The sequence below is a fragment of the Peromyscus eremicus genome, chromosome 14, assembly GCF_949786415.1.
Source record: "Peromyscus eremicus chromosome 14, PerEre_H2_v1, whole genome shotgun sequence".
Classification (NCBI taxonomy): Eukaryota; Metazoa; Chordata; class Mammalia; order Rodentia; family Cricetidae; genus Peromyscus; species Peromyscus eremicus.
The window spans coordinates 26,161,045-26,183,668 of NC_081430.1; the positions used below are offsets into that span (position 1 = coordinate 26,161,045).

Consider the following 22,624-nt stretch of genomic DNA (forward strand, 5'->3'; position numbering starts at 1 on the left):
GTTACAACAGGGTTAAATGAAGGGAGTGACATTCACACCAGAAACAATGAAACAATGATCAAGATCCCAAACGCAGGTGACTTCAGACTCCTACAATGACAGGAGCCAAGAATAAAGTGAAGGAAGTTAGGTCGGATGAGAAGGGGGAAGAGCCAGGGCCTCTATTCCTGGCTGTGACATAGGGGTGTGAAGAGAATCTAGAGAGATGAGGTCACAGCTGGAAGTCACTTTTGAAGAAGGAACACGGTCTGAGAAACCACCTACTTCTTCCAGAGCAGACTTCCTTCCTGCAGGTAACCATCCATATTCATCAGATTGATTTCCCAAGCTATTATTCATCGGATTGGCTCAAAATAACCTAATTCTTAATAACCATTAAATAGCTAATGGTTGCTTAAATTTTGGTAGTGTATCTGATTGGGATTTTCCACACACACCCACACACCCCCTTTTTTAAGGTTAACATGAAACAACTTCAGGTCATTTAAAGGGATTCTAAATTGGGCCTCAGGTGAGTTTCTTTGATGGCATGCTGCCCTCTAGAGGTTGAAGCTAACAGCGGCGCAGAAGCAAGGGAAGAACAGGAGGGCTGTGCCCGGTGTCTGATTTTTCCTAACAGCGGTTCAGTCTTCATCAAATTGCATTTCGGCGCTAGTAAAAAAAAAATCATAGAAAGTATTAGCTATTTTTAAAAGTCTTAAATAAGGTAACATCAGATCAACAGATCCGCCCTCCAACACACACATCTCCCTTCCTCCCTCCCTCCCTTCCTCCCTCCCTCCCTTCCTCCCTCCTTCCCTTCCTCCTTCTTTCCTTCCTACTTCTTGAGATTTTTAAAAGACTTCCAAGTACATCTAGGAGTGTACAGCATTTGCCTAGCATTCGTGAGACCCTGAGTGCCTCCTCCAGTGCCTCAAAAATAAAACAGACAAAACATTAAAATACACAAATAGAGATCTGCCACCAGGACGGGAGTGAGAGAAATGCACACACACTTAAAACCTCACTAGTTAGGGAACAGCCTCTTGGCTTCCCTGGTCCTTGCATGTACTGCCATATTTAACTCACTTTTCTCGAGATCTTAAAGTCCACAGAGCAGGAACCTGCTAAGCCTGTAGCTGAGCACCATTTTCCTTGTTTCAGAACTGGTGTAGATTTTGTCGCTAGGAAAGGAGACTGGTTAGCACTTAGCATGCAAACAACCTGCTTTCTGTGCTTCTGATTATATACAATAGCCATGGCTAGTTTTTTTTTTTTAAATATAAGACAAGGTTTAATAGACCTAAAAGTATGGCAAGCATAAGTTTTGCCATTTGACAACATATTTACCTAAAACCTCAATTTGGCTAACATAGTCAAGACAGAAATCCAAACATGAAACATGTATATTGCGATATAGGCACAGGACCAGGGAGAAAGTCAGGCCCTAAAATCTGTGAGCAGAAGAAGCAAACTTCAACGACAAACACTGGAGACACATGGTATAGTGAGAACAATGACATTAAAAGCGAACTGATGACACCGGGCAGTAAAGTGTGTACTACCCAAGGACCTGAGTTCAGATCCCAGCACCCAATCAAAGCCTGGGTTGGCCACCTGTGTAATTCCAGTGGTGGGGCAGGATGATCTCAGAGGCTTGGAAGCCAGACAGTTAGCCACATCAGTGAGCTCTGGGTTCAGTGAGAGACCTGGTCTCAAAAGCTAAGGTGGAGAGTGATAAAGCTGCCCAACGCTGGCCTTTGTTCTTCACAAGCATGCATACACGTACGCATACACATAGATGAGTGTGTATTCATACCTACACCACATGCACACTCAAGTGAAATGATGATCTCTTACCTCCTAGTGCTTCCTGGACAAGAGGCCAACTGAGAGTCTGGGGCCTTTCAGGTAGGACATGTGCCGCCTGGAGGATGCTCAGCTGAGACATGCTCCTGTTCACCATGCCCTCATCCTCATCCCACCATCACTGGAATATATAGAAACAAAAATGTCAAGACAGGCTATCAAGCCCTTTTTGTTGCTACTGATGCTGTGTTAGTGGAGAGAAGGTAGGGTGGAAGGTCACAGACCAGAGAATTGTCGGAGCAATAAACCGTGGCCACTGGCCCTTTACATGTACCACCCCCCACAGATAATGTCACAGATACATGTGACACAGAGAGTGTCAAAGAATCTTAGATGCGAATTAGATGCGAAAAGAATTTTGTGAACTACTTTTGTAATCTATTGAAAACACACAAATCCTTGCCTTGCCTATATTGCATTCGCTGGAATCTGACCTTATCTTGACATCCATCCATGCTCCCTCCGTGTTGGAGGTTTGATGAGATTTGTCTAAATTCTGTCTTCATTAGGGAAGAACGCAGCTCCCACCCTCGCTCTTGGTACTGACCATCCTCCCCATGGAAAATCTGTTCCTACTACATCCTCAGAGTGCAGGAGTGCCAGCAGATTATTTTGTGATGATGGAGTGATGTTATTAGTGAATTTCACAGCTTCTGAAATGTCTCCTGGTCGTTAAAAAAAAGGACTGAGAAAACTTAAAACAAGATAAATTTTTAGAGGTGTAGGGTCCCCCTCCCGTTTTGTAAAAGGAACTGCAAAAGGAAGATACAAATCTGCCATTTAGTAGTCAAAGTTGGCTGGGAGAGTGACAAGTGGCTTGTGAATAGAAGCTGCTTTAAAGAAACATAATATAAATTGGCCTGGTGGTGTATATGTGTGTATGAAAGAGAGCTGGGGAAAGGAAGGGAAAAGGAGACAGAGGGAGAAAGAAATTTATCTCAGTTACCATGATCACACACCCACTTTCCCTGACAGAAATATATCCTAATATGGCCTGTTGCAATTTCAGGCCAATTTTCTGGGCCAGTACTCAATCAAAATTCACTGAAGCATTTGGGATATGACTCAGTTGGTAAAACATTTGCATTGCAAGCATAAGAGCCTGGATTTGGAGGCCCAGAATCCATATAAAAATGCCAGGTGGGATGATACATACCTGTACTCCCAGGGATAGAAAAGTGAAAGACAAATGTATCCCTGGAGGCTCATGGTCAGCTAGCCTGGCTTATATAATAGAGATCTAGGCTGAGGAGAGATTCTTTCTCAAACAAAAAGTAAAAGGCACTTGAGGACTGACACCTGTATAGATTGTACACACACACACACACATACACACACACACACACACACACACACACACACAGGCACACATGTCACCATCATGATCCCCCACAAAGTACACTGTAACTCCATAGGACCTCCACGTGCCCCATCTCTTATTCCTTTGCAAATGTTTGAGGAACTTCCTTTCCTGTGTCAAGGTTTCTTTGGCCATTGGAGATTTCTTTCTCAGATCTTGTTTAATACATTTCATTCTTTTTCTCCGGAAAATATGGGAATCAGAAAGTGGTAATGTCAGCTCTAATGCTGAAAATAAAAAGAAAGAGAATTTTATAAGTGTTAGTTGCAATACATTAGAATTTTTTTGTTGCTCCTTGACAACATTGGGTTTCTCATGATTAATTTTCTCTAAAGCACTGTCTGTCATCTGTTGGCAGACTTGTCTGTCCTGTCAGTCATCTCTGTCCTACCAGCTAGCTCCCTAATAACCACACATGACTTCTTATTGATTATAAATGCTCCACCAATAGCCTAGGCTTGTTACTAACTAGCTCTTACATCCTAAATTAACCCATATTTATTAATCTACATGTCACCACATGGCTTGTGGCTTGTTACCTCATTTTCTACATATCCTGCTTCCTCTGCATCTGGCTAGTGACCCTGCCCTTCTTCCCAATGTTTTCTCAGTCTGGCTCCCCCGCTTAACCTCTTCCTGCCTAGCTATTAGCCAGTTGGCTTTTTGTTAATCCAATTTGTTAATCACAATGTATAAAAGGATTATTCCACAGCAGTCATCCATCTTTATTATAAGATCACTGGAAAGTGAGATCATTGACTAACACCAATGGCTATATTAATTTTGTTTGGGCATAAGGAGCTTAAAGACTCAAAGCGAACTTTTCAAGATAAAATTTCCCATGAAAATGCCATGTTTTCTTTTTCCTTAGGAGAACAGTTTGGTTCCCATTCAAGGTGAGGAGTGGTCTATCACCTCCCCAGGTCCACCCCAGTCATGCCAACAGTGAAGTGTCGGGAGTGAGGCAATTCTGAAAGTTGAGTCATAATACAGAAGTGAATATAACTTATCATTTATGTGGTCCCTGTCCTTGTGGCAAATGAAAGAAGTAAATGAGCGGATAGAGAAGTGTGGTCAGAGCTATGACGGTGAACAGAGTGCTGTGTGGAGTCTGGGCATGACCATGAGCTGGCAGATTGGGTGAGCAAAGCCTCTCTAAGGAGCATATGTTTTAATCAAGGTGGGAAGGATCCCATGATGCTGGAATAGGTATGAACACATGTGAAGAGCTGAAAAGAAGAGGCTAATGTTTTCAAAGACCTAGGAGAACTGAAGGCTAAGTGTGGAGACCCCTATGCCTTCAATCCCAGCACTTTGGAGGCAGAGGCTGGTGGACTTGTATGACTGTGAAGCCAGCCTCGTCTACATAGTGAGTTTCTGGCCAGCCAGCACTTGTCTCAAAATAAAATCAAAGATCTTGGGAAATACAGTATATTTGACACTACTGTGAGTAGTAGAGGGATGGGACTAACAGCTATGTTGACTATCTGAACTTGATGCTACGTGTTCTGAGTAGCCACTTGCTGGATGTTAAGTATGTGAAAAACAGCCATATGATGTGCATCGTATAAACAACACTGTTGTTTATGTATGTGGAGAAGAGGAGTAAAATTAGAAGCAGAGAGGAGACAGGTGACCCATTCACTGCAGTTCTCTGGAGCTCAGCCTCTAGACTCACATCTGGACCAAACCCTCCAGACCCTCCATCTCTCGTTTATTCTACGATGTTATCAAATCTCCTTGAAATAGTCAGTTTGCCGTAGTCACACACGTATTATATATTTTGTTTTCTATGTTTTGTGAGGCTTTGGGGCTGCGTTTTGCCAGTACCTTAGGGATAGCAAACAGCTGGCCTCAAGAAGACCTCTTATACGCAAGGAAAGCAACCCAGAGTTCCCTACAAACCAACCCCCTCTATCCTCATTAGTTATTCCAGTATTCAGGATCTCCTTGTCCTGTGCACATCACCCCTTTCGTGAAAGTCCAGTGCAGGCTCCTCTCACTCTTTTCCATCACCATGTATTTACTATCACCACATCTGCCTCTAGACAGTCCCTATGCTCACACGTGGTCCTGTCTTATTTTGTCTTCTTAAAAATTGTAACAAACAATTTTTTTTTCTCCAGCAACTATCTTCTGATCTGTTACCCTGATCAGATTTGAATTTAAAAAAAATACAAGGTAAGGAGGTTTCAATGACAATGTCTCCTAAGGCTTTATATTTGAATTTTTGTTCTCGAGTTGGTAGAACTGTTTAGGAAGGATTAGGAGGTGTGACCATGTTGGAGGAGGTGTGTCACTAGGGGTGAGCTTTGAGGTTTCAAATGCCCATAACAGGCCCAGTTTCTCTCTCTCTCTCTCTCTCTCTCTCTCTCTCTCTCTCTCTCTCTCTCTCTCTCTCTCTCTCTCTCCTCTCCCCTCTCAGCTACTGCTCCAGTACCACACCTGCCTGCTGTCATGCTTCCCACCATGTTGTTCATAGACTAACCTTCTGAAACTGTAAGCAAGCCCTTAAATAAATGCTTTGTTTTATAAGCTGCCTTAGTCATGATGTCTCTTCACAGCAATAGAACAGTGACTAAGACTTGATGTATGAGCCAGGCGGTGGTGGCGCATCCCTTTAATACCAGCACTCGGGAGGCAGAGCCAGGCGGATCTCTGTGAGTTCAAGGCCAGCCTGGTCTACAGAGCGAGTTCCAGGACAGACACAAAGCTACACAGAGAAGCTACACAGAGAAACCTTGTCTCGAAAAACAAAAACAAAAACAAACAAACAAACAAAAAAAGAATTCACAACTAATTTTCCTTAGGTTTAATCTGTTTAGCAGGTTTACTTAGTGTTCCTCCATGTCATGTTGTTTATAACATGATTGTAGTTTATAACTTCCTAAGAAGCATTTGCCTTTTGTGAGTCATAAACACATAGGTAGTACTGAGTTAGCAATCTCATCATGGGTGGCCCTGATGTGGGGCAGATGGTTAGAGTAAGTTCACAGAGGACAAGGGGACATCTTTGACCAGAAAGAATTAGCAGCATCAGGAATTCCTCTTCACTTATGAACAACTCTAATATTTGACAAACTGGGTGAAAGCATCTTCACACATCTGACAACAGTGTAAGGCTGATCGCTGAGAAGAAAGCACATTAATCAAGCTTTGGCATCTTCTGTGCTGCTGCTTACAGCTGGGATTTTTTTTTTTTGCCACAGTATAGTTTTCTGGTTGTGGTGTTTTCAAAAGTACTCCTGTTAGGTCAAGGAGATGCAGATTGAGGTTTGAGGCTATCAACCTTCCTAGGAAGGACAGGGTAATACATAAAAAAAAAAAAAAAAGAATGGTACTGCCTGGAGAATAAGCCCCAGAGATCTAAAGAGAATCTTCACTTAGGACTGATCTGAATACCCTTGGAGAAAGTCTCCCAAAGCTGGGGACAGGGTGTCCAGAACAAAATGAGGCCATAAAGAACTGAAAGGAATTCACGTTCTCATCAACCAAAATGGAGAAATGTAAAAGAAAGAGGGACAAAACCAAAATAAAAAAAAAACTCCCACGAAAACAAAAAATCATAACAAACAGAGACAAACAAGACAAACACATGCCCCGATGAAACAAAAAGTCCACAAAACCCCTTGACTTCATTTCATGTTGACCAACCAGTCCTGGGACACGGGGCCCCTTTCACCAACAACACAGTAAGATGTAACCCGCTCCTGCCTGGCATTGGAGGTTTCACTTGGTGGCATCAGATTGGTCTAGTTGGAGCATTGTTTTTCCCATTATTTGGTGACTCCATTAGATTCCTTTCACGCATGTACAGATTTTAAGAAAATATCATTCTTTGTTTATATCAATATAATATGTCTCTGTCCTTAGCAGATTTACAATTTTATCATATTGTCCATGGATTTCAGAAACTTGATTCTGTTATGTCGGAAGTAGTTTAATTTATTTTTATTGTGCTTGGGGTTTTAGGCTTTCAAAAAAATATTTTCAACAAAATTTGACATTTTTTGGTCATTATTCCATTAGTTCTATTTTATGACTCTTTTTAGTCTTAGTTGACTTAGAACAAACTTTAAGATATTGGGACACAGTTTCATATACTATACAAGAGCACTTCACTTCATGAAGCTAGACAGAGACCAATTAAAATGTATATTATAAATTAAAATGTATGTTGATCAACCATCAGTTTTTTAAAACAAAACATGTATAGTCTATAAAACAATGGTGGAAATAAAGTCATCAGGGAAGGGCATACAAAAGTACAGTAAGATGGTACTTCCCGCCCCTTAAGACGGCTACACCAAACAACACAAGATGACAAGTGATGGTAAGAAAGGAGAAAACAGCCTGTGTGCACTGTGGATGAGAGTGACAGCTGGTAGCCATGATGACTACCAGAGTGAAGGTGCCTCAAAAACCTAAAACAGATCCTCAGCCTTCCCCTTCTGAGTACATACCTGAAGAAAATAAAACCATAAGCCAGGCATGGTGGCACGTATCTGTAATCACAGCATCAAAGCACACATCTATCTATTAGTTAGAATAGATAGATGCCAAGTTTGAGAGAAATCTGGGTACCTGGTAAGTTCTGGATAGCCTAGGATAAGAGTGAGATTGTGTCTTGAGAGAGGGAGGCAGAGGGAGAATATGAAAAGACATCTTGAAGAGATACCTGTACCTTAGTGACCATTGGTGCATTATTCAAAACACTAAAAAATACAAAAGCAACCATACTAGAAAGTTTAATATAAAAATACGAATTCTTAGCAGAGCAGTGATGGCACACACCTTTAATCTTAGCACTTGAAAGGCAGAGACAGGCAGATCTCTGTGAGTTCAAGGCCAGCTTGGTCTACAGAGTGAGATCCAGGACAGCCAGGGCTACACAGAGAAATGCTGTCTCAAGGGGGAAAAAAAGAATTCTTCTTTAAGTTAGTCTATAAACTCCAAGTAATTCTAACTCAAACCCTATTAGCCTTAAATACACAAATTGATAAGCTTATTGAAGACAGTACTTTTTAAGCCAATCCTCTAGCATAGAATTCTAGAAAACAAAGTTTTATGATTTTCATTTCCTGATTTTGTGTCTTTCTGTAATAATCCAAAGCAATCGGAGAAGTGTGATTTGGTGGAAGTGCAGACAGTCACGCAGATCACGGGGGTGAGCAAGGGTCTAGCAATAGCTCTACATGGATACTCAGTTCACCTTTAAGAAAAGCAGGGGGATATCAAAATGGGATAGTTCTTAACAATGGGATGCTCTGTGTGGTAACAGCTGGAAACACAAAGAATAGGGAGACATACTGATAAGGCAGCTGGATATGTCAATAGAAAGAAATTAATCTCAAGTCTAACTTCCCAACAAAATTAATTGAATGAGTTATAGACCTAAATATAAGATATAAACATATAAAGCTTCCAGAAAAATCTCCTTATGACCCTGGGTTAATAAAGATTTCTTAGTGTACAAGAAGCTTGAATAAAAGAGGGATTATCAATCTAGTGGACTTCGTCAAAATTAAAATTTTATGTTATTTGAAAGCTGTCACAAAGAAAATAAAAATCAAGTTCCCAGGAGAAAATAATTGCAAACCTCGAATCTTGTAGAAGAGAGGGCTTCTGACCAGAATATATAAAGCACTATTCGTTGAATAATAAAAAGCCAACTTGTTTTAAGTGGGCAAAGGATTTGAAGAGTCATTTCACTCAGTGGCATTAGTTATTAAATGAATGTAAACTAACTGCTTTATTAGGAAGCTCACAAGAATGACTGAAAAGTTAAAGGTTTACAACCTCCGTGCTCCTGGGGATGTGGAGCAGCTAGTACTATCCCTACCGGAGAGAGAGAGAGAGAGAGAGAGAGAGAGAGAGAGAGAGAGAGAGAGAGAGAGAGAGAGAGAAAGAGAGAGAGACAGAGAGAGAGAGAGACAGAGACAGAGAGACAGAGAGAGAGACACAGAAAGAGAGACACAGAAAGAGAGACAGAGACAGAGGCAGAGAGACAGAGACAGACAGAGACACACAGAGAGAGACAGAGACAGAGGCAGAGAGAGTGACAGAGAGACAGAGACAGACAGAGAGAGATACACAGAGAGAGACACACAGAAAGAGACAGAGATAAAGGCAGAGAGAGACAGAGACAGAGACAGACAGAGAGAGACACAGAGAGAGAATAGTAGGGGCAATTGAGAAAAGAACTTAGAAGTTTCTTTTCTTTTTCAGTCTATGTGACATGTGGACATGTGTGCAGTGCCTGAAGAGGTCTAAAAGGTCGTCAGATCCTTCAGAACTGAAGTTAGTGGTCATAAATCTAAAGTGAGACTAGTCAATGTGATTGTCCGTTTTTCTTCTGTTACATGCTGCTGCCTGAGTCCTGGGGCAGAAGAGCCTCTTAACTTTATACTATCTCATTGTCAATTCTTGGGACTATTTCCTCAGTTGGGGAGAATATATATTTCATGCAGTCCTTGACTGTGCCTATATTTTACTAATGATCTGACTATATGTTCCTCTATCAGCTTGAGTGTCAGGTTTTACATTAAGATCTTTGGCCCAATTTGAATTGACTTTTCTGTATGGTAAGAGATACAGATCTACTTTTGTTATGCTTCATGTGGTTATTTCATTTTCTAAACATCTTCTGGTGAACAAGCTGTACTTTCCAACATGTGTTTCTAACACAACCAGGTGGCTGTATATCTTAGCGAGGGTTTTTATTGCTGTGAAGAGACAACATGACCATGACAACTCTTATAAAGGAAAAGCATTTAGTTGGGGTGGCTTGCTTCAAGTTTCAAAGGTTCAGTCCATTATTATCACGGCAGGGAGCATGGCAGCATGCAGGCAGACGTGGTGCTGGACCTGAGAGGGCTACATTTTATAGGCATCAGAAAATCAACTGAAACACTGGGCTGTGTCCTGAGAATAGGAAACCTCAAAGCCCACCCCCACAATGACACACTTCCTCCATACCCACTTCAACAAAGCCACACCTCCTAATAGTACGACTCCTTTGAGATTATGGGGGCCAACTATATTCAAACTATTACACTAAAGCTGTGTGAATTTATTTCTGGGTCCTTTACTAGAGTCAGTTAATCTTTATGTCTATTTTTTGAGCAAGTACCCTGGGATTTTGTCACTATGGCTCTTTGGCATAGTTTGAAATCAGATATTGGGATGCCTTTAGCCTTGTTCTTTTTGTTCAGGACATATGATTGTGTAAAATCTCCACTACTCTCCACAGCTGTTGACATCAAATGATTATGCTTTAGCCCATCAGATGTGCAAGGCAATGCTCACCCTTTTAAATCAAAAGTTTAGCAACTTATGGTTCTGTCATGTCCCCTTACCTCTGTCATAAGACTGAAATGCCCTACTTAGAAATTGAGTCTTCAGCTTGGGTCCCATAATGAAAATAAAATAAAGCAAAGTGTCGGGGCCATATAATATAAACAGGACATAAACCTTTAGTTAACCACTGACGCGTTTAGGTTGTGTTTCCCGCATAGTTCATTCCCAGGTGACTGTTATTTTATTAAAAAAAAAACAAATTGAATGCTACACTGGAAAAATGTAAGAGAACAAAGAACAGTCCATCCAGCGTCAACTGTCAGACACTGTCCATTTATTTAACACTCGTTTCTTTTAACACATTTAGCAGATGGCATTATCTCTAAGTGACGGTTAAGGGACCTAAGGCTGAAAAGAGTTTAACACAGTCGGTGTGACAAACAGCACTCAACCTTTCCTTTCAAAAGGAAGCCGACAGACCCCCAGGTCCCCACTTCCTCCACAATGTCACTATGTCACGCAGCAATCTAAGTGAGAGCTCTGAGTTTGGTTGCAGCTTTATATTGGATGGACCAATGGGAATTCCTTCTTTTTCTTCCAGTTAGTTAGCAAATGCTACATGGACAAACAAATTTAGAAACTGAAGCCACCAGATGAAAGTGAAAGAGTTTGGTGAGTCCTGTAGAGAGCGTTTCCTAGCAAAACATGTTCAAATGTTCCAGATAGGACATTACAGCTACATGATGAAAGCATGGTAGACTCCCTTAACATGGTCTGTGCGTCCCGAGCCTACAAATACATGTGGGTTTTCTGTGTGTGGGGGCTCACACCTGGGAACCCCAACACTTAGGAGGACTTTTAGTTTCAGTACAATCTGAGCTACATTACAATATTCTGTCTCAAAAGAGAGGGGGGAGGAAGAAGAGAAAAGAGGGATGGAGGGAGGGAGGGAGGGAGAAAGAGGAGAAGGGAAAAATAATGTGTGAACAAAGACAATCTTGGCGAGGACGTCCTAGAAACAAGGAAAGACATAGAAAGTCCTCCAGTGTTGGGGACCAGAGCTAAGGCCTTATGCATACTAAGTACACACTCTGCCACTACTGCAGCACAGTAGTGAACAAGAGCCACGGGCTACGGAAGACTACAGCTCACTTAAAGCCAGCACAGGTAGGCATCATTTGGTTAAGATTCAACGGAAAGATTATTAGAATAAATTCATGCTTTTGGTAGATGTAACAACGAGTTACTTTGTAAAGGAAGTTTAAATGACAAATAAAATTATATTCAAGAGAGTAAACATGCAGTTTGTTTACCACAATCAAGTTAATCGATCACCACCTTTGCTATACATTAGACATACACCAATCATTTATCCTATAACTGAAAGTTTGTCCCCTTTGAGTATTTCACTATTTCACATGTCTCCCAGCCTCTGGTAACTACCGTTCTAATCTGTTTCTATGAGTTTGATTTATTTAGACTCCACATATAGGGAAAATTATAAAACATTTGCCTTTCTCCATTTCATTTCCCTTAGCTTAGTGTCCCCCAGGTCGGTCAATTCTGTCTCCCATGACAGAATTTGTTTCTTCTTCTTTTGGTTTAAAAATATCCTCCGTGTGTGTGTGTGTGTGTGTGTGTGTGTGTGTGTGTGTGTGTGAAATTTTCTACATTACTTTTCCACTGGTATCCACCTAAGTTATTTCTTCCTCTTGGTTATTATAAATAATGCTGAAATGCACATGAGAACACAAATATCTCTTCAAGATATTGATATTAATTTCCCTTGGATATATGTATCCAGAAAAGGGATTACCAGATCATAAGTAGTTTTCATTTTAAGTTTTTGAGGAATCTTCATACATTTTTTCAGTTAAACTTTGTATGTGTGTGGGTGCTTTGCCTGTATGTCTGTCTGTGTACCACATGTGTATCTGGTACCTGTGAAGGCTGGAAAATGCTGTCAGATGGCCTGGATCTGGGGTTACAGAAATTCTAAGTTACCCATGTGGGTGCTAGGAATCAAACCCAGGTCTCCTGAAAGGGCAGCCAGTGCTCTTAACCACTGAGCCATCTCTCCAACCCCTCACTACTGTTTTCCATAATGCATATACTAATTTCCATTCCTACCAGTAACGTAAGTTTCTTCTTCATACCATCACCTTATTGCTTTTCTTTTTAAAACATTATATTTATTCATTCAGTGTGTGTGTGTGTGTGTGTGTGTGTGTGTGTGTGTGTGTGTATCTGTATTTTATGCACAGCACACTGCATGTATGGGGGGGTGCAGAGGACAGCTCACAGGAGTCTGTTTTCTCTTTCTGCCATGTGGAACTCAGGGAACAAACTCAGGTTGTCAGGCTTGGAAAGCACCCACAAAGCATCTCTCTGCCCCCACTTCTCCTTCTGATGAATCACCACCCTAATAAGCATAGGGTAATATTTTATTGTGATTTTGATTTGCATTTCTCTGATGATAATAATAATGTTGAGTACCTTTTCATACACTGGTTGAGCATCTGTGTTTGGGAATGGCAATTCAAATCCTTTTGTTATATGGATTTATTGTTGTTATTGTACTATTGTTGTTCAGCTATTGAGATTCATGAGTTCCTCACATATCTAGGATAGCATACACACACACACACACACACACACACACACACACACACACACACACACACCTTGTGTTTTCTTCTATTCTGGAAGATGCCTTTGAATTTCATTGATTGCTTCCTTTACTACACAAATTATTTTTTTTGTTCTTCACAGTTGAATTAAACATCTTAAATGAGGCCAGGCATCTAGTCAGTCTGGGGTTGTATGAGAACAGAGTGGGTCTGAGAGCGTAAAGTAGCTCCTGTAGCCACCACCACCTCCAGGCATCAGTAGTTGCTGAGAAGATAGGATGATAGGGTGCTGGAGCTCCCCCTCCCACCAGGCATCATTAGTTGCTGAGAAGAGAGGGTGATAGGATGTTCTTCCTTCCTTAGAACCCAGACACCTGTGTTTCAGCAATGTTCTCACTCTGCAGTCTACAGGTCAAGTGGCTGTAGCCCCTGTGCTGACAAATACATGAAGAAGTTAAAGTGATACAAACTGTGACTTTCCCCCCTCCCCAGGGGTATGGAAAGTAACAGCAAGCATTCTAAGCTCAGTTTAAAATGTATTAGGTGCTAAGGGCTGTGGGTTTTCAGCTGTGGAACCTTGAGAAGTGTAATTGTTTCACACCTGTAGAGTCTCCCCAGAAACCTCTTGTTCAAACTCCTGCCCAGTAAGAAGCCAACAGCTGCTTCTCTCTGCATCCCTGCTCCTAGGCTCCAGGCTTGGTTTTTACCTTGTTAAGGACAGAGCTCACTGCTGCCATTCCCAGCCCATGACTCTTGAAAGATGGGGAACATGTAAGGATACACAGAAGAGGAAACTGAAGAATAAAGGGGAATTGGTCTTTCCCGGTCAGTATGACCCCAGTCCTTTCTCTTGGTGGTTATGTTTACAATGATAGAGCTGAGATTTCCTCTCTACACTTTCACAACTTACCTGAATTTGTCACACCGTTAGTGAGAAACCAAATGTTACTGTGAAGACTACTAGACTTAGGAACATAGCCTATTTATACATTCTGTGCTCCCTGCATTATCTTAGGGAAAAAATTGGTCATTTTCAGATGAGAAAAACAAAATGACAAATGGGACACTGGATCAGAGACTTTCTTATTAAGGAAAACTTCCAAAGTCTCCACACCCATTTATATATGCATCATATACATTTTAATAACTATATTATTAAATATAGTTGAGGTCATTCTGTTGCTAGGCACACATAATTTATCTGAGAATACATTTACTTTTTTTCAATCAACAAGTTCAAGGAAGGGGTGAAAGATATTTGTAGTTTCTTCTGGAAAAAATTCTGGGAGCCTTATTGTGTTTTGTTAATTCTCTTTGCTACACACAGCCCCAAACTAATTAATACTTAACGTTCCACCCGTACATATGAACAATAAGAAAATCCACACTACCTCTTCATCTTCACTTGAGTTAAATGTGGAATGTTCCTAGCAGGGAACTAACTGGTGGCATGCTCTATTCAGACAGCTTGCTGAGTCTGTTCCTGTGATTGGGCAGTAAAACAGTTCCCCCAAAGGCACCTGGTTCCTTGCCCACCATCTCACTTCTTCCCATCCTTTCGTGTCTCATATTCTACATCTGAATTTTGTTGTATCTGTGCTGATGCTTATGTGATTGCATCAGATCCTGAGAGCTTATGGTGATTCGGGGTTGCCTCCAGTTGAGAATTTACCTCCCAAGAGGTCATTTAAACCTAAGCTGATGACTTCTTTAGGCCTGGAGGAATTGCTGCTTAATGCAATATTCTCCAGCAAAGCTTCAGCAGAGGATACAGCAGAGAGACAGCGTCTTAGGTGAGAGTCAAGGGCCCTTTTAGTGGATTTTCTTGACACTTTGTCACAGTTTAATTTGCAAACAGCCTACATTCCTCTTCCTAGAGAATTCTTCCAAATATCTTATCCAATCCCCAGGCTAGAGAAAGAGGAACAGAAAAAAAAGAAGAAGAAGAAGAATGACAGGGCAATTGGTATTAAGAGCAGAAAAAGAGAGAGAGTCCAATTCAGAGCTTTTAGCGGAAGAAAAGCATTTGAAAACCTGTTACTCATACCAGACCACCCAGTCAGAATACAGGAGGAAGTTAAGCATGACCAGTCCCTCAGATGTTCCTTCTGTCACACCCTACTCACTGAAGTTATGTGGAACTGCAGCAGGGTTTGAAATTACAGGACCTCAAAAAAGACTAGAGGGTTTTTCTTTTCTTTTTTCTTTCTTTCTTTTTCTTTTTATTTTTTTTTTTGTTGTTGTTTTTGGTCCATCAGGCAGGTTATTAATGAGAAAATTACTTTCTACTTCTAATTTGTGATGTCCCCCCCCCCCCCAATAAGCACTACAGTTTATATACTGGCCATAGCTGGAAAACCTGAGAACTCTTAAGCTTGAACATTCAGATGGGAGCTGGGGTGGAAGGGACATTCGACGATCCATAGCCTACATGACTCCCCCTGGTCTCCCTGTGAGGCCAAGGCGTCACTATGTAGTTTAGCATCGAAGGGACTGCTGTTCAGTTCTTTGGTGATCTTCGGTGAACTTACAGACTGAGTAATATGAGTGATGAGCACAAGGAGGGAGGGAGATTGTTAAACACCTTTTGGTACTGCACACGTGTCCAGGGGACCAGAGGGAGGTGAACAGGTGCAGAACTGGAATTCTGAAAACAATTAAGGAGACATTTAGGAGTCCCTGCCTCCAGAATGGCTTGGAAATATAAGTGGTCCTGTGGGATGCAGTTTCTCAGGCAGATTTGCAGAGGTTGCTGTGCTTGGAGGTACTGACCTTACTTCCTTTGAAAGCAACTTTGACTGTTTGTTATTCATTTGTAGTCACTGACAACTTACCTACACTGGTTAGCTGAAACATCATGGCAGAGGAATGGTTAACAAAATATTCAACCATGTCAAGTCTATAGCCACATGCTTGTGTATCTTATTCACAAGGCGAAAAGTTTTAATGTGTGTTTGTGCATGAGAGGAGAGAAAGAGAGATAAAGACACACACAGAGGAGCTAGAAAGGGAGACAGAATGGCTAATGAATTAAATCGACCAAGGCAAGAGAATCAGAAACATTCAAACTCTATTGTTAGAAGGGAAGGTGTAGGTTAACCTTGACTCAAACAACTTCCTTCTAACCCTTCAGCAGCACATTACCTAAGACACTAAAGTGCTAAATTGGCCAGATAAGAGATGTGCTAAGATGTAAGATCTCCTGAACAACAGAGAGAAAATTGAAGTGAAAATTGCAATCTCCACCAGCAAGAGATATAAGTGAGATGAAGTGAAAATGTTTACAGTGGAAGGACAGTGAGGAAATGTGAAGAGGATGATATTTAATAATAAAGATTAAATTGGAGACCTGGGAAGGAAAGGGAGACCTAAAAAGGGGGTTAGGAAAGTCAGAGACACACAGCTCCACAGGGATCCGGGTGTGGGGGTTGGGAATCGCTTAAAGGAGCTTACCAGAGTCAGTAACAACTCCACTGAACTCTGAGTGTACAATCGGTGTCAAGGCACTGGCAACAGATGTTTTTCTGGAAGAAGAATGGGAGAATAATAGTCCCAGGAGAATACCCCGACCTGCACAAGAGCAGTGTCTCACTGACAGCGAGACTAGAAGGCACACAGACAGACCCAGAGGAAACACAGAGGCTGTGTCCCAAAGCTGGAGCATTGCTTAGCATGGGGCAAAACAGAGAGAGGCAGAAAGATGCTAAAGAACGCATCTTTAGCTGGGCATGGTGGCACACGTGTTCGAGGCCAGCCTACTCTGTTGAATGAGTTCCAGGACAGCCAGGGTTATTCAGAGAAACTGTGTCACAAAAGACCAACCAACCAACCAACCAACCAAACAAACAAACAAACAAACAAACAAACAAACAAACAAATAGAGAAAGGAAGGAAGGAAGGAAGGAAGGAAGGAAGGGCCATGTTTTCAAGGAAACTGTAAGGAAGATAACCAAGATTATTGAATGAAAATCATAGAACAAAATAGATAGCAAACTAATTACCATCATATGATTAAAAGTGTAACATCTGGAGGCAAGGGCTGGGGAGATGGTTCAGTCGTTAAAATTGTTTGTTATGGGTGAGTGATGACAGGGGGATTCCTGGGGTTTCTTGCCATCCAGCCAAGTTGAATCTAGGGAGTTCCACGTCAGTGAGAGACCCTGTCTCAGAAAGTCAGGTAGAAACAACTGAAGAAGACACTCAGCATCAACCTCTGGCCTCCACATGCATACATAAACACTGAACATTCCCACACCTACATGTACACATGCACAACACACACACACACACACACACACACACACACACACCCCACATCTGAAGTTCTCAGCATACCATTTAACCCTAGACTAACTACTTACAAACTCTTTGACCTTAAGACTCCATATATGAAAGTGGGGCTTGAGGATTGAATCTTGAGGATTGAATGTGCTATTACATGCAAAATAACGCCCCTCCCCCAAACCAAACAAACAAACAAACAAAAAACCTCGGACTACAGGTTCACTGGCATACAGGGGACATTAATAAGTGTTAGCAGGTCGCTGGACTCTAAGCAGCTTCAGGAGTGACCTGAAGTACAAGGTGCTTCCAGCTTTCTCTTGCAGCCTGTTCATACGTGTGATGGCTGGCATAATATGTGCAACATGACAATTGTCCTCCTGAAGGGAAGGAAGCTTGGAGGGTGGCTAACTATGGCTAAGCTAAGGACAATAGTGACATCTGTAGAACAAGATCTGACCCCCCCAACCTCCCTCCACCCCCCCCCCCCGTATGTGTGTGTGTGTGTGTGTGTGTGTGTGTGTGTGTGTGTGTGTGTGTCTGTGAGATCGGCTGTCAATGGACCTGGAAACACAGCGCATTTCACTACAAGTTTTCTGAGTGTGAATCTGCCATGTAACGCTGATGGTGGGTGGCAGGATTGAAAGGCTTAGCTTTGGAGAAGGAGCCCCTGTCTGTTTTCACAGCTGTTGGCAGAGAGGACTTGGATTCAGCTTTTGTCAGAATCAAGGAGGATTGACCTTTTGGGTCACAAAGGAAATGGACAGTTTTCTATGTTATGATGGATACGGACAGAATAACGTAGATGCTAACCCAAGTCTCTAAAATGAATCAGTGTGATGCAAGTGCATTTTGACCTTTCCTATGGGGTCTTTTATTTCTAAAGGAAGGCCTTTCTAGCCAATGGTAAAAGAATGCAGAGCTAAAACTAACAGTTTGCATATTGTGGCTGCTGTTACCACTGTCCCCTTCCTGCCCACAGTACAATTGGCTCACTGGGTGGATCCTGCTGTGACTCTAACCATCTTGCTGTGACACTAATTTGCTCACCACAGGTCTGCTTTCCCTAAAACCTTCCTGGGAAGGAAAGTCTCCCCATAGACACAATCACTTTGTTCTGGAGACCTTACATTTATAGGCCCTCTCCACTTCACACATTCTAAGATCTGCCAAACAGGTATCCCAATCTTCTTGACTTTCTCCTAAGGACATTGAGGAGCTTGTTGTAGTCCCTGGCAGAAAGAAGCCCGTGATTTTCCCCCCCCACCAATTCATGAATTAAGTAAGAGCTTGGAAGAGTTAAGCACACAGCCAGCTGACCACAGTGACAAATCTCAACTCAAGCCTTCCTCAGAAATCTCTTCCTCTTTTTCTTTCACATCTGCTCGGCCAACTCTGACCGGGAGGAAGCTCCTGCTAGGTCCCAATATATGTCTTACAATGTTGGGCCCCCTCCCTACCAATCGTTTGTTAGAAAGGGGTTTTATGATACAAATTTGATAATCTCCCATGCACACTGGCACTGCTCTAATTGAAGTTGTAAGCCCATAAAATTCAAGCCTTTTGTCTTCCTGAAGGCCACAAGGTTTAAAAAGATGCTATTGTCTGGCCTAACACGCACTACATTGTCTCCAGAGGCTGATTAAACGGAGTTTTGAATTGAAACAGTGTGGATTTTGTCTAGGTCCTTTTTAGGCCTGACAATGCCTTTTTCAGTATCCAACACAAAAGAAGGTTTAAGGATGGAGATTCTTCTAAGATAGCCACATCCATATGGAAGACAAGGTGGCAGGCAGCTGAGATCCAAACATACTGTCCACCCACCCCCATCCCAGGTGACCCCATTGTCTCTTCCTCTTCTTCCTCTTTGGACAAGAAAGCTAGGACCCCCTAAGAAGCCCAATGCCTGTTCATCAGACCTCATCGGGGGGCCTTGTCCCTGTTTCTGGTGGACTCTGCTCTCCTACCGTCTTTCTGAAGTGGGTACCCAGAAATCGCTTCGGAGACAGGTGCAAACCGCGGTGTGGAAAAGGAAGATGATCCCTCTGTGTGTGCACTCTTGACAGGATTCATCCTAGCTGAACGCACCGCATCGCAGCATGGGATTGCTAAACCTCCCAGACCTTCTTCCTCTCTCCCCAGAGTCGCTTGGAAGTAGTGCCAGGCGCCAGTCACTGCGCCTTTTTATTTCTTCACTACCCTCCCTATCCTGTCCCACCACGGCCAGATGCCGCTTGGTTGAGGAGGCAGGAAATGACAGTACACTGAAGCACTCACAAGCTTCACTGTAGGTGCCAGGTTCCTTGGTGCTTCATGGTCCCCAAGCTCCCTTATCCTGCACTCTAGAAAGAGCCAAGAGCACAGGACCCTGCCCGGGGCCGGCAGGATTCACTTTTGAAGTTTGAACTGGAGTCTCAAGAACACCCCCCCCACCCCACCCCCCACCCCCCGCTTCACTCTGCCGGCAGAGATGCCACCGGTTGATCGACTCCCCAGATTTGCCCCAGGCGCCTCCCTCCAGCCCCTTTCCTTCCCAAAGCCTTGTTGGGACTTCAATCTGACCTACAACCTAACCAGTGCTGGGCCTCAGTGTAAAGGGCTAGGAGCAGACGGGTTCTGCTCCCAGTTCCGGCAAGGAAAACCAGCACCACCCCCCCCCATTCCTTTAGTGGCCGGAGCGCCAGGGACCCAACCCTCCTCCACATTACATTCTAGCACCACAAATCAAGGGGAAAACACTCTATTTCTTTTAAAAAATAAGTCGCTTCATACAAATCGCTATTTAAAAATATACAAATAAAGCTCAGGAAATAAAATCTAGCTTCGGGCTTCGCGGTGGGGGAACAACCGGGGAGTCTTGGCGAAAGTCCCGGCTTGGCGTGTGTTTTTGCGACTGCTGCTTAAGGCACGCCAGCGACCCCAGGACGCGAGAGCTCCCTCGAGGCCAACCTGCTCACTTTCGGGCCTCAGCTGTCGCTTTACTGAGGCCAAACACCAGTGTCCCAAGTCCAGGGTGACTGAAGACACCCCTCGGCAGCCTCACCAGTTCCAGGAGACCAGAGCTGGGGGTGCTAAGTGCTGGTAGGCAGGGAAGAGACCCAGCGCCGAGCCTGGCCCAAAGGCTGCATAGCCGGGCACTGGGCACGCGGTGGCCGAGTGTGCACTGCACTTGTCCTGGGCCACCGCAGCGGTCCCCTCACCCCTGCCGCTGCTGCACGGTGGCCTATCGTGCACTAGAACAGGCACCACCACGTGGTGCAGCAGGCTAGGAGCGGCATGAGGATCAGCTGGTGCTGCCAGATCCGACGGCTCCGTGGCCCCTGGCGGCGCTCGCCCACGCTTCAGCTTGTAGCGATGGTTCTGGAACCAGATCTTGACCTGCGTGGGCGTGAGGCGCAGGAGTCGAGCCAGCTGTTCCCGCTCGGGCGCCGACAGGTAGCGCTGCTGCCGGAAGCGCCGCTCCAACTCCAAGGTCTGGGCCTTGGAGAACAGCACCCGCCGCTTCCTCCTCTTCTCGGTGTCGGAGCCTGGAGATGCCGGCCCGAGGGAAGCCAGCCGCGACCGGTCGGCGGGGCTTGTCTCGAGGCCGCCCTCATCAGAAGCTGGGAACCACAAAGCAGACACTGCCTGGTGAGAGGCGAGTGGCTGGGACCTGCCTCCCACCCGCGCCTCCCTCCAGCTGGAGCCCCCGTTCCCTCGCACTGGGATTTGAGAGACATTTCTTCTGCTGGGTTCACATCTGGGTACCCACGTCTCCTACGCCTACGACCTCATCCACACTACAAATAGTAATTACCAAGCCTGAGATGATGCCCCAGAGAAACCCACCTTGGGGTCCTCCTAAACGAGCCACAACAGTGGCTGAGTTGGCAGAACAATCTCCCATAAGCTGGGTCACCAATAGGGCCACCTCTGTTTTGCCAAGGTTTGCAAAACCATGGGACACAGAAGGAAGGTGTTTTAAATATTTAAATATTCCGACTCTTAGGAATCTCCAGACACCAAAACCCCAATCTCCCACAGCAGCCGAGGTGCAGGAATCTACTCTCGGGATGCAGGAGGCACCACCTGTCGGTTTGAGGACCACAGAGCCTACCGCTTGCTCTAAGGCTGAAGAAACCTGACTCTGGGCTGGCATCTCCACTCCCGATCCCAGAACTGGCTCGCAGAGGCTTGGCTGGATTCCCCCTCCGTCCCCCGCTGCAGTCCAGGCTCACTCACACCGGTAGTGGCTGCGCTCCGACTCCATCCAGGCGGCGGCTTGAGAAACGCACGTCTGCGGTTCGCTCCTCACCCGGGGCTGCGCGTCCTGCTCGGGTAAATTCAGGAGGCTGCGCACGGTGAAGCCGAGGCGTCCCCGGGTGGCCATGGCCGAGGAGGGGAAGAAGGCGAGGGGCAGGGCAGGCTAGGAACCCAGGGGCAGCTGGGGACGCCGCTCCTAAGGGTGGAAGTGGGAGGTGCTCGCCATGAGCTGGCTTCGGGGATGTCAGCGCCTCTACGGAGGAATCCCTGTTTATATGAACGGCCCTCACCACGCGGTGGGCTTTGAAAGCTGAGGTCCGGGTGCCCAGGGTGTTAAGTACCTGAAGGAGTGCTGAGACGAAGCGGGGACCAGTCCGGAAGGTGCCATCTCCGCCCCCGCCCCGCCCCGCCCGGCCCCCGCCCCGCCCCGAGGGGCCACGGCCCCTTTGCACTGGTTACCTCCCAGAGGCCGCAGGAAGCAGCCCTTGGCATTAGCACTCGTCTGATTAGACCAAAGTGGGGACAGATAATGGGGATTGTTACCAGTGAATAACATCTTGGGTGGCGGACAGTGACCATGGTCCTCACGACCGAGCCCCAACTTCCTCCTCCTCCTCCCCGGCTGAAGTGGGGCCTGGGCCCGGTGGTAGCGCTGGAAACGGGGGACGACTTTGGTCGTCCTTGTGTGTTTTATTCCGGACCTTGTTTGCTGGAATGGTAGTTTCTCGCAATTATTTGGAAGGTGATTTACAACTCTACTGGCGCACTCGGTCCGCCATCCCCTTTGGTAGCTGAGGGTGACTTGTGGCTTGATCTTTCTAGCTGTCTGGGGCACAGGTTTTGCAAATCACTAGGAGCCTCCTCACACACTCCACCGCACCCCCTACAAAGTCCGAAAGGTCTGGGAGCCTGGGGAAGTGCCCGGGATCCATACTTGTCTCCCCAGGCCGAAAATGGAGACAGT

General features: G+C 44.4%; 1 protein-coding gene across 1 annotated transcript; it reads right to left on the bottom strand.

The window, feature by feature from the left end:
• Positions 1-20,457: 20,457 nt before the first annotated feature.
• On the bottom strand, positions 20,458-21,787 carry Nkx2-8 (NK2 homeobox 8). Its single transcript, XM_059279056.1, has 2 exons — positions 21,640-21,787; positions 20,458-21,020 (listed from the first exon to the last, which is right to left on the bottom strand). The coding sequence occupies exons 1-2, from the start codon at positions 21,785-21,787 to the stop codon at positions 20,458-20,460; spliced, it is 711 nt and encodes a 236-aa protein (XP_059135039.1).
• Between the last annotated feature and the right edge of the window lie 837 nt (positions 21,788-22,624).

Coding starts and splice junctions, on each gene's coding strand:
- Nkx2-8 (XM_059279056.1), bottom strand. CDS start 21,787: ATGGCCACCCGGGGACGCCTCGGCTTCACCGTGCGCAGCCTCCTGAAT. Junction 21,021..21,639: donor GGAGCGCAGCCACTACCGGT/GTGAGTGAGCCT, acceptor TGTGGTTCCCAG/CTTCTGATGAGGGCGGCCTC.